Raw genomic sequence first — 12,233 nt, 5'->3', positions numbered from 1 at the left:
AGGGAAGGGAAGGGAAGGGAAGGGAAGGGAAGGGAAGGGAAGGGAAGGGAAGGGAAGGGACTGGGGGTCCTGCTGGGGCAGCACTGCCCGGAGCCGGTCAGTCGGGGGGCAGAGCCCAGCTCATTCCCAGCTCCTCATTGCCATGCTCCCTGTGTCTGTCTGGAAGGCGAGGTTGGGGAAGGGGCTGGGACAGGCTATTGTTGGGGGTTGTTTATGGACACATAGATCCTGCAGCCTGCCAGGCTGGGATGGGCCGAGGGGAGGCCAGGGCAGGACAGCAGGCTGAGGGCTGCCTGGAGAATTTACAGCCACAGGAAGAAGTCACTGGTTTCCAAGCCTGTGGCATCTTCCTATGGGCATTCAAACAAGTACATACCCAGCTGTGGCTGTGGGCACTGACATGCTCCAGCTTCAAAAACCTGCAGAGCCTCTGCTTTGATTTCCCTTAATACAACCAAAACCACCATTTGAACCATGGCCAGGAGCATGTTCTGGCCTTGCTGCTCCTTGTTAATGAAGAAGATGCATTTTTTGGAAGCAGAGACTGCCTCCAAGACCTGCAAACTCTCTATTTTATGACAGTTTTAATTTGCATAATGAAGGCCCTGATACCTTCAGTAATTAATCACATTAAGAATTGCTTCCTTGAATAACTCTATTCATGCAGGTTGTTCCTAGTGCTGGAAACTGCACATGATTTCCAATGTGCATTAGCCCAAGTTTCATCAGCAGATGGAAGCTGGTAACTGCATGTGTAATTTATATCTGCTTGGGTGGAATTATCCAATGAAATATGCATCACACAGAGCCATTAACATTTCTAGTCATACAGTCTTTAGCTCATGGGTAAGTTAATATTACATACCAGCAGTGTGTGGGATCATATGAAAGGCAAAGACTTGAACACAGGGATTTAAGAGCAGAAGTGGAAAGTATTCCAGGTCAAATACAGCAGATATATAGAATTAATTATGCTGCTAAAATAAATGAAATTAATTACCCTTTTTTGACCTTTATTATTTTATAAAATGTCCCATCTTGTCTCCATAGTTAAGAAAGCTGCCAGGCTGCTGTATCACCACTTGTAGGGGCAGCTCCAGATCCTTTAGCATCCAGAAAGCTTTTCCTCATAGGACAGCACAAACAACAGGAGAATAATGATTGAATCATGGAAGGCAGCAGAGAGAAATGTTGCTGTGGGTTTGGATTTGTCGGTAACCTTAACATATCTGGGGGAAAAAAATCCCATCAATTCAATAGTAAGAAAATCAGTGACCAGACTGCTGTGACAGCAGTGACAGGTCAGCCTGGATGGAGGTTGGGTTATGCATGAACATTGTACAGGAGAAAGTCAGCTGTCTCAGAGTGCCTTTTTCCATGTGCTTTCCTGTCCTTACATAAATCACAGTCAATTAAAATACTGATTCCTGCTTGATAGGAAGCAATGAAATGACTGAGAGCTGTGTTCTATCTGCCTGTTCTGTGGAGAGATGGGGAGAGAGTCCAAGCCAAGCTGGTGCCATGTGAGCGTGGGGCTGTGCCTTCCTCTTGGGGCATGGTGCTCTCACCCAGCTGATGTTCCTGCTTCCTGTGCTGCGACATGGGACATCCTACAGCTTCTGCTGCTTGAGAGTTCCACCCTTTAGAAAAGAATTGAGGGACCAATGTGTTTTAACTGTTTCCAGGCCAAGCTGGTTCTGGCCATGGCTGGGCTGTGCCTTGGCCGTGTGTTCCAACAAGGATGCAGCAGTGGCCACAGGCTCTGTGGAGAGAGGAGAGCAAACAAACTCCTTCCTCTCTGAGGCCACTGTGGTCACATCCAGCTTGTGGTGCTGCACAGCTCTGCCTGCAGCTGAAGCCCTGTACATGTCCCAGCCAGGCTGGGGTGGTGCTGTGGGGGAGCTGGCTGGAGTTCCCCGGGTTTAGAGTCTTGCCATCACTCCTGGCAGCACCCACAGATTCACTGCTGCTGCTGCTCCTGATTGTTCCTTTCTGTCCAAGAGAGAAAGAAAAAGCATCTCTGCAAAATCCAGGCTTGGACTTTGCTTAAAGCCTTTGAGTAAAGAGCCTTTTTTGAATGTAATTGCACCCCTGTTGCTACAATGGGAAAATACACTGTATTGCTCTTTCTTGGAAAGCTCAGCTAGTATTTTCCCAGCCATTTGTGTATAAAGAAAGATAAACAGCTCTTTAGCGGGAAGAACAGTCTATCCCGGGTTTATTGACATTCATGGAGCAGACAAGGACAAACAGTTTGGTGAGCACAGGGGAGGGGGAGCAGCTGGGCTGGAGGAACTGGGCATGAGGGGTAGAGGGTGGGGGAGCCCTCTCAGGTGCTGGGCCTGGTGAGTCCATCTGCCTGGCCCCAGACCCGCAGGCGCTGCTGCATCCCCATGGGTCCCCCAGCAGCCTGCAGGATGCACTCACCACCTCACCCTTCCTCTCACTCCTCCCCATAAATAAAAAAACGTGTATAGCTAATTTAGTTCCAGTTTCACACGCAATAGCACTATAGATAGATTTTAAAAGAGCTTGTCTGAAAGTAATAATTCATGGGGAGATCAAAAGGCTGTGGTTTAATCCGGGGTCTGTCTGATACCATAAACCTTGCAGAGTGCTAAGAATTCAATAAGCAGCATCAAAAGCCTGCTAAACATGAAAGCCACCCAATTTTCTGTCGGTAAAACTGGCGAGGCTCACAATGGGTGCTGAGGAGTGGGGAAGATGTGTATCTTCTCTGCAGAGCTTGGGTGACAGAGCCACACACAGTCCTCCAACTTCAGCATCCCAAAAGAGGTGCCTGGACTCCATTAACATCTCACGTGCTCCCTGCACATCCCCAACTGTATAAAGAAATCAGAGTTCTAATTAGATGTTTAATTACATGGCCTAGGTAGATTTCAGGCTGCTTTCCATTGCCTTTTCCTCCACATCCACAAATCAGAGTCTGCACTGATTTGCCAAAGCAACGTGACAAAGTGGTGGATTTCAAACAGGGACTGAAAAAAATATGGAGTATCAAAATGCTGTATTTGGAAGCTGAAAATGTTGCTTAAAATGGGAGCAGGAAGGATGAGTGCTGTAAACAAAGGTCTCCAGAGTAAAGGGCTCTGCCATGCTTCTAACTGTCAGCTAAAGCAACATTTAAAAGCCAGTGTTTAATTTTTAACACAAATGGAGGTGAGCTCAGGCTGCAGACACCTGCAGGGTTTTTCTCCAGAGATCCTGATCCCACAGAGGTTAATGTGATTATGCAAATGACTGAGGTATAATTGCGTTACTGCCGCCCATCTGGCCCTCCCTGCAGCTCCTGAGTGATTTTGTATTCCCTGTGCAGCGCAGTGCTGACACACAAGGGCACCAGAGATGTCACTGCTTGGTGTTTGCTGCAGGTGCCACCTCCCTGTCAGACCTCTGGAGCAGAGTCCTGCTGGACAGGCATGGCCAATGCATCAGGAAAGCTCTTCCCAGATCCAAATTAACAGTCTGGATGTAGTCCAGAGGATTGAACTCCATTGTCCTCTCCCAAGGGATGCTCCTGACAGAGCCAGGATCCTGCCTGGCATTCCAGCTACTGCACCAAGTCCTGCCCAAAACGTTTTTTTCTCAGCAAAATTAAACAAATTTCCACCTCCCTCAGTAGTTGGGATTAAACCAAAACCTGACATTTCCATGTTAGACACTGACTACCACACACTGTCCCAGATAAACCCAGTACTCTCTTAAACTTGGGTTTTTCTTCCCACCAGTACGAATTCAAAGCCAAGAACATTAAGAAGAAGAAGGTGAGCATCATCGTGTCCGTGGACGGGGTGAAGGTGATCCTGCGCAAGAAGCAGAAGGTGAGGCTGCTCTGGCCCAGGGATAGTCACACTTCTAACCAAAACTGGCCTTTTCTTAAAATACACACAGAATTTGCATAACAAAATGCTTCAGTTTCCATCCAACTAATAACAAAACCTTGCTGGAAAGAGAGTGGGAATATTACACTGTGGGAAGAGGATTTTTTTCTATCAAAAAAATGTATCTCTCAGGAGATACTGGTTCTTTTTCTTGCTAATCCCAGAAAGCTTTTTCCAGGCTGCCTGGTCTGAGCACCCCTCAGCTCTTTGCCCAGCTGTCCTTTCCACCAAGTCACTGAATCCAGACTCCTAAGCCCCAGCTCCAAGCCTTCTTCCCCAAATGGTGTAACTCTTCTGCATATTTGATGTTATAAATTAATCTTAGGGACCATTTTCAGCCCTGAAGGCTGTGATCAGATATGATAAACGATCAAAAAAAAAATCTATTTTTATCTGAGATACTGTTGAAACAGCCATGGCTCATCTAGTCACACTGCAGCCTGGATTGTGGCTTGGGATAAAAGCATTGCTCCCCAGGTTTCCTGCCCTTCAGTTTGGTGGAGTTTCACCTGATTTGCTGTAATCTTGTCTCTGCTTACAGAGAAAGGAGTGGACCTGGGACGAGAGTAAGATGGTGGTGATGCACGATCCCGTGTACAGGTACATGGCAGGGGATTCAACCAGGGAGGGCCAGCCAGCCCTGGGGGATCCGTGCCCTTCCTCCCACCTGCTGAGACCCTTCCACCAAGGCTTTCTAAAGGACCATCTAAAATTAACAAGGGTACAAAGTTATTGCTACTGGAGAATCCTTTTCATATATTTTTGAGAGCAAGATGGACTGATCTCACTTTGAAGCTGGCTCTGCTTTGAACAGGGTTAGACTGAGTGACCCTGGAGATGCTTCAACCTGGATTACTCTCTGATTCTGCCTCTGAAGACAGGCTTCCCATGGTTTTCCTTCAGAGCATGGCTCTCCCTGTGCTTCTGAAGCAGGGCCTTACTCTAAGGTGTAAGTGCTCACTTGGAATTAACCCTTACAAACATGGCAAGAAAGCACTGACTATCTATAGCACCTTCCATGGGATACTGAGATATTCCAGAAACCACAGGCCCCACACAGAGGTTTCCACTGAGCATAAACCTGGTGCCTCAGGAGCTCCTGGGGATGAGAAGCAACCCCAGTGATGGTGCATGGCCTGAGGACAGGCTAAGAACACAGGGTGCTCCAGGTTGTTAGATCTGCAAAGTGAATTATTGTACCAGGAGCACTGAGCCCACAGCCCCAAGAACTGGGATCTCCAACATTGGTTTTTGGGATTAGAGCCCTTAGTGAGGAGATGAGGAACAGAGGATGTGCTGATGCATTATCTGGGCCCTCTTCTCACCTCTGGCTTTCTTTAAAGATTACTACAAAATGTGGTACATTGGCAGTAACTGTTCTAATTGCAAGTTCAACACCCAAAAAATTCCATTTACAGAAAGAGCAGAAGAAAAAAAGAATTTCAAGAACCCATTTGGTTTCTTCTCTCTTAAGAGCCAAGCTCACTAGTCACATTTTCACCTAATTAAATCAAACATATATAAAAATCTTCAAAATGGTTTTGCAGTACAAGGAGGAGAGCCTGAGCAGCAGAGAGAGGAATCCTCCGAGTGCACTCAGCATCCCTGGGAGAGGCTTTTGTGCTGTGCCAGCTGCCCACTGCCGAGGAGGGACCCTCTGGGTCCTGAAGGGCAGGGACAGTCAGCACCGTGCAGGCGGTTCTGCCTCGCTGCAGCCTGGGCAGGGGTTAATTGCTGGGGCTAAAAATAGCCACTCGCTTTCCAAGACTATAGATTTTTTCGCTTTCCCACAGGATCTTTAAAAAGCTTTTGCCTACTTCAGAAAGCAGATTTTCCATCAAGCCTGGAATGCTCTCTAAATCCATCGCCTCCTGCCTTGAAAATTGCAGGAGGGGCCATGCATCAGCACTGCCTCGTTCCTCCGATGCTGGGGGCTGCAAACCAGCCCATCCTGGGGCCACAGAGGAGCGGAGGTGGTCTGGAGGGCAGACACTCCCCATGGTGTTTAATTCCCTTTGTCTCTCTCCCACCTAGAATTTTCTACGTCTCACATGACTCGCAAGACCTGAAAATATTCAGTTATATCGCAAGGGATGGTGCAAACAACTCCTTCAGGTGCAACGTCTTCAAATCCAAGAAGAAGGTAGGATGCTCCTGGGGATGCACCCAGGAGGGTCAGAGGGTGCAGATCCCTGGGGAGCGACTGAGGCAGCGCCAGTGCTGGGTGTCCCCAAAACAACGCACCTGGTGCTTGTTCCCTCCTGGGCAGCGGCACATTCCACTCGGGGTAGGAGCACCCAGATCCAGAGTGGGGAAGCGGGGGCACTGCTGGAGCAGCCAGCGCAGGAGGAGATGCAGCAGTGCGGGTGGGAAGCGGGGAAGGCTCGCGGTTCCCCCCGGCGGTGGCAGCGCGGCTGAGAGCGAGGCTTGTCCCGCAGAGCCAGGCCATGCGCGTGGTGCGCACCGTGGGACAGGCCTTCGAGGTGTGCCACAAGCTGAGCCTGCAGCACGCCCTGCAGAACGCCGACGGACAGGCCGACGGCGCCAGCGACAAATCGGCCGAGGAGCAGCCGCTGGAAGGTGACTGGTGACTCCCGAGGGGCGTGGGCACGCCCCGCCCTAAGGCAGCGGTGCGGGGATGCTTTGGGGTGGGGACACCGAGGTGGCATCTCACGGGTGAGAGGTTTGGGTCCCTCCGGATGGGAGCATGGGGAATCTGCCCTGCCTGCCCACTCCTCCTGAGCACGTGGGGGGGCAGGCTGAGACCCCTCATCCAGCAAGCTGAGGGTCTGCAGCCTCTTGGCCAAGCTATTCCTTCCCTCCTGCCCCTTCACAGCATGCTGAGACTTGGAGCAAGTCCTGGCCCTTGTCTCTGAGCTTCCCCCAGCTCCCAGCCCTGCCCGGGGCCCCGGCTCTTCCTGCAATCCCGAGCAGGGAAGGAAGGCTCAGATTCATGTGTCCATCTTGTTTGAAGTTCACCAGATAAAGGGCTCCAAGATCACGGATGTGGACGAGGTTGGCATCGATACTGGTGGCATCTGTGTGTCCGAAAGGGGACCCAGAGAGCTGCCAGGTGCCAGAGGGGACCTTGGCATGCTGAAACCTGGGCAAGCCTCAAAGGAAAAGAACGGCCAGGTAATGGGGGCTGGGCTGGAGGATGTTTTGAGTGCTCTGCTGCTGCTGAGGGTCCTCTGCTCAGGGTCACTGTATGGCTTGATTTGGAGGTGTTTTCATGGAGACCCCATTGCAGCCCTCCCTCCTGTCTCCCTGCTCAGGCCAGGCTGTTCAGCTCCCAGTTGACTTGCATTGTCCAGTGGGGTGGGGGCTGTGGCGCATGGCTGAGCAGGCTTCTCACACCACCCAGGGTGAATTTCTGTGCCCTCAGTGCTGCTCTGCAGCGGTTGCTTTTTTGACTGTCCTGGCAGCAATCCCTGGCTCTCCTCGTGCTCCAGGCCCAGAGAGCAACGACCCCAGGGACGCAGCACAGGCACCCAGGGCACGTTCAGCTTGAGCAGCAGTTCCACCTTAATGAATGGGTGCTCCAGAGAGCTCTGGGAGCATTTCCTGGAGGCCTGAATGGCATCGCTTGAGCTCACACAACAGTAATGCTCACAGGGCCTGGCTGGAAACAGCTGCAGTGACATGCACTCCATGGGATTCGTTTGCGTGCCTGGAAAGGCTGGGCTTTCCTGCACATTCCTTCGGGCACTGCCCAAGCAGGGGAGGGCAGGAGCAGGAAGGGCAGTGGCCGCAGGCACTGGCAAATGCTCCAGGCACCAGGACACCACCCAGCCTGGGCAGCCACAGCACGGAAAGGTGGTGGAGTGGTTGGGTCACTCCCTGCAGTCTCCTCCCTGGGAGACCTGGGGACCTGCCCTCCCCAGACACAGCCCAGGCAGCTCTGCCAGCTCTCTGGGAGGAGCCTCTCTGAAACACTGTCCTGGGATCCCACAGATGCACAGAGCTGACAGCCCAGGGCTGCCCCTCAACACCTCGGTGCCCCTAGCAGGGGGCTCCTCTGCTGTGCTGGGATCAGTGCCATGGGGAACCAAACTCCAGATCCCAGCCTGAGCTGGTCAGTCCGCTCACCTGCCCATTTCTTTGTGCCCAGGATGCCGAAAACTGCTCCCTCCACCTGGCCAGCTCACAGCAGCTGCTCAGCCCGAGCAGCCCCTGCTCCTCAGCCTCCATCACCCCGCTGGCCTCCCAGCACTGCCTCCAGCTGCTCCAGCAGCAGCTCCTCCAGCAGCAGCAGCAGACGCAGGTGGCTGTGGCCCAGGTACACGTCCTGCCCTCCCCTCAGGCAGCACCAGCCCTTCTCCCCCTGCTCCAGCGTCCAGCCAGGCTAGGCCGACAGCAGGGCAGGTGGGAGCGGCCCGGGGCCCTGGCAGCAGTGCTGGCAGCATTCCCGGTCGCACAGCTCTCAGCAAAGTTCGCAGCGTCGCTTGCAGCCTTAGCTCGCAGCATTGCTTTCAGCGCCACGTGCAGCATCGCTTGCAGCACAGCTGAGCTCCCCCAGACACGGAGCTGGCTGCTCACACAGCCCCAGGCTGCTCTAGGAGTGTTGCAGGGTCCGGTAGAGCCCCCAGCTCCCGTTTCACCCCATCTCATTCCGTTTTTGGAAACCATCCCACCCCCAGTCCAGCATCAGAGCGGGGAGCCCTGTGCCTCCCGGCTGGGCACCTCCCCTACGGGTTTCTCGTTACTCGGAGGGCAGCAGAACATCCCCAAACCCCCGGGATGCCGCCGCATCCCCGCCCGCGGCTGGACCGGCTCGGGGGGGCCGGGGGGGGTGGCGTGGTGGGGCCGGCAGGGGGCGCTGTGGCGCCGCCGGTACCGGGAGCTCCGGGAATGCTCCTCCCGTCCCGCAGCGCCCGGCCCCGCAGCATCCCGTTCCCGATCATCCCATCTGCACCATCCCGCCCGCAGCATCCCGTTCCCGATCATCCCATCTGCATCATCCCGCCCGCAGCATCCCGTTCCCGATCATCCCATCTGCATCATCCCGCCCGCAGCATCCCGTTCCCGATCATCCCATCTGCATCATCCCATTCCCGATCATCCCATCTGCACCATCCCGTTCCCAATCATCCCATCTGCATCATCCCGTTCCCAATCCCCCGTCCCCAGTCACCCCGTCAGCACCACCCTGTTCGCATCTCCCGTCCCGTCTGGCAGGTGCAGCTGCTGAAGGACCAACTGGCGGCCGAGACGGCGGCGCGGATCGAGGCGCAGGCCCGGGTGCGGCAGCTCCTGCTGACCAACCGTGACCTGCTGCAGCACGTCTCGCTGCTGGTGCGGCAGCTGACAGTGCTGGAGGCCCGGGAGGAGCACCGGGACGAGCATCGGCAGCCGGGTGAGCACAGTGACACACTCACTGGGGTAGTTTGGGTGCTGGTGTGCCCCCAGCTCCATCCCTCTGGACAATAACTGCATTCCCTGTGGTCACAGGAATCAACCGGAGTGCTCCCAGTACCATCCCCAGCAGGCTCTGGGGCATTTCTGCACCACTCACAGTGCAGGGGAGCAGCTGGTTTGGAGATCCCGAGTTTTTCACATGCCTCTTGTCCATCTCTCACAGTTGACCACTCCTTACAAAACCTGTCCCTGGCCCAGTCCCTCTCCCTGAACCTGAAGAACCACTACAGCCTGGATGTCCACGTGCCGTCCACTTCCACCCCCGCCAGCATCCTGGGCAGCCCCGTGGCCCCCAGCTCACTGCCTTCCCTGGGCCCCAGGGACTCCTACCTCAACCTCGTCAGCCTGGACAGGGGCAGCCACCGCTACAGCAGCAAGGAGGGGGACGAGTGTCTGGCGGTGCTGGAGGGGCAGGATGGGCTCAGCCGGCGCGTGGAGGGCTCCGAGGTCAGTGACTTCACTCTGCTCAACGGGAACAGCCGGCAGAAGGTGGATGACACAGACAGAGGGGACGAGGACAGGTAGAGTGTGCCACCTCTGTCTCCTGCCAGCTGCAGCGGGAACACCCCGAGTGCTGCAAGTGAGTACTTGTGCATCACCTCCTCTCTCTGCTTTCCCTCCGCAGGCGGCAGCCGCCCATTCCCAAGCTCAACCCACCACCACCCATCCTACGCAAAAGGTCAAGCAAGACCTCCCCGAGCCTGGAAGTGGAGGTGAAGTCCGAGAGTACTGCCCACCTGAGCCTACCCAGTGCCAGCATCTCCAGCCTCACCAGCATCACTGCCAGCTCCCTCACCCTCTTGGACCCTGAGGCGAGAACTCCTGCACGGAGTGCTGCCTCCAGCACGGAGCCTGGCCCTGCCGGGACCTGCCAGCGCACTCTGGGCAAGGACAGGACTGGAGAGAACAGGCCAATGTCCCCCTTGGCCAGCATCCATGACCCAACAGCCAGCGAGACTCTGGCCAAGGAGCTGATGGCCCTGGGCAGCCCCACGGACAGCTCACTGCCCTTCTCCCCTGCTGATGACACCTGCTTGCACATCAGCTTCTCTGAAGATGAGCTGGACACTGCTGTGGGGCCCAGCAGAGTCCCCTCTTAGTGGGACCACACAATATGTGGTGGCTGGTGGCTGGCAGCCCCAGCCTACAACCCTGTGCTGGGATTGGGGGTCCCTGTGCCCAGGATACAAGACAGGTTCCTTTCCTGTCCCTGTCCCACGTAACAGCTTTCCCCACCCCACAGGATGGGACTGGCCAGCCCTGCCTCAGTCTGCACCAGCTCACTCTGCTGTCACACTGCCATCCTGTCCCTGCTGACACAGCCAGGGATGCTCACAGCAGAGAATTCCCAGGGAGCTGAAGGGTGGAAGCCCTGGGCAGGGCATGGCACAGCGCTGTGGGACAAGAGGCTGTTCTGGTTCATCAGTGCCACCCATGGCAGCCTGAGCAGGGCCACACAGCACAGCCATGGTGTCACTCCCCTGCCCAGCTGCCTGAGGTGTGTCCCAGTGTGCCACCACGCTGGGTCTCTCCAGGGCTGCCAGTGTCCACCAGCCCCACCTTGTGCCCAGCCCTGCTTTGGGGGCAGCATCCCCACCACTGTGTCCCCATGCAGTGATGCCACCACTGCCTCCATAGGTGCCTTCTCCCACTCCCCAGCACCCACTGCCTACACAGCTTGGGCCACCCCTCTGAGGCCACTGATGGGTGTAGGGCTGGCCCTGGGAGCCTGCAGCAGTGGGGGTGACCCCCTAAGGAAGGGTGCACCCCATGTCCCGGGGTCAGGGCAGAGAGCCCTCCCATGCCCCTGAGCTGCTGGTGGCTGCAGGCAGGAGGCTGCTCCTTGCACAGATTTTAGGGTGTTTGGGTCTGGTCTTAGAAATCTGAGTGTCCTGGGAGGAGTTAAGGTTTAAGGAAGAAGCTGATGGTGGGGTGAAGGGCAGGTTCTGTGGAGGGACCGAGGTGATGCTCATCCACCTTGGTTGTTTGTCAGAGGGTGTTGGGAAAGTGTTGGAGAGTTGAGTTGGGAAGTGTCAAGCAGAAATGGAAACTTGGAGCAGCCGTGCTGCCTGTCCCTGGCATGGTGCTGCTCCTGTGGGGAGAGGGGGGTGACAAGACCTGCACCCAGAGCCTGCCATGGCAGTGACAGAGCTGGGAGGGAGCTGGGGACTGGGCCAGGGGTTGTAAAGCTCGGCTGGGCTGTCCCATAGTGCGGTAGTGACAGCCCAGCCCCTCCATAGGATGCTGCGGTTTGGTAATGGACTTTTAAAGAAAAAAAATAAAGGTGTCAGATTTGCAGAGCCAGTGCTGTGTCTCTGCCCTGTGGGGCCCTCACACAGGGGGTTCTGAGCCTGTGGGGTGAACTGGGAACTCCTGGGTATTCCCAAAGAGAAAAGATTCCTGCTGGGAACGACAGCTGAGCCCCTGAGCTGCTCCCTGAGCAGCCCCTGCCAGGATGGGTACCAGCAGTCAGGACTCTGCTCCCCACATGCTCCTTTTGCTCTTTCCTGGTCCCATTTCTACTCCTGAAATAAATTCTGGCCCCAGCACACAGGATGGAGGGCGGGAGAATGGAGATGGCAAAGCCAGGTGGGATGGGACCAGTGGCATGCCAGAGCACTGGGATCCCAAGGGCTGCCTGCAGCCAGGATGGGCAAGAGACCCCTGGTATCTGCAGGCTCCTGACCCTTGCAAGGAGAGGAAGGAAATCCAGGGGCAATTCAGCACAGATGCTCCAGGATGGCCAAGGACCCTGTGAGATTGTCCCCCCATGCAGGTTGGGAGGCCCAAATGGTGGGATCCAGCACCCAGAACCTCTGTGGGGTCTCAGGGCCACTCTCCATCCCTCCATGGAGTGAGTGCAGCCTCCAGCATGGCAGAGTGGGGAGCAGGGAGCCCCTTCCCCAGGCCCAC

The 12,233-nt window shown here is 55.4% G+C and overlaps 1 protein-coding gene across 1 annotated transcript in view; it reads left to right on the top strand.

Moving 5' to 3' along the window:
• Positions 1 to 11,621, top strand: part of LOC107212204 (carboxyl-terminal PDZ ligand of neuronal nitric oxide synthase protein-like) — a 29,610-nt gene extending 17,989 nt beyond the window's left edge. The window contains exons 3-11 of the mRNA XM_015645216.3: positions 3,750 to 3,842; positions 4,444 to 4,502; positions 5,937 to 6,045; positions 6,341 to 6,482; positions 6,877 to 7,037; positions 8,014 to 8,181; positions 9,081 to 9,258; positions 9,484 to 9,841; positions 9,946 to 11,621. Coding sequence (XP_015500702.1) covers positions 3,750 to 3,842; positions 4,444 to 4,502; positions 5,937 to 6,045; positions 6,341 to 6,482; positions 6,877 to 7,037; positions 8,014 to 8,181; positions 9,081 to 9,258; positions 9,484 to 9,841; positions 9,946 to 10,420 — 1,743 coding nt within the window. The 3' untranslated portion in view covers positions 10,421 to 11,621. The remainder of the gene's footprint in view (positions 1 to 3,749; positions 3,843 to 4,443; positions 4,503 to 5,936; positions 6,046 to 6,340; positions 6,483 to 6,876; positions 7,038 to 8,013; positions 8,182 to 9,080; positions 9,259 to 9,483; positions 9,842 to 9,945) is intronic.
• The last annotated feature ends 612 nt before the right edge of the window (positions 11,622 to 12,233 follow it).

The sequence above is a fragment of the Parus major genome, chromosome 17 (genome assembly GCF_001522545.3).
Source record: "Parus major isolate Abel chromosome 17, Parus_major1.1, whole genome shotgun sequence".
Lineage (NCBI taxonomy): Eukaryota > Metazoa > Chordata > Aves > Passeriformes > Paridae > Parus > Parus major.
The sequence above is the reverse complement of the archived record's forward strand: the minus strand, read 5'-3'. Positions and strand labels throughout refer to the sequence as shown.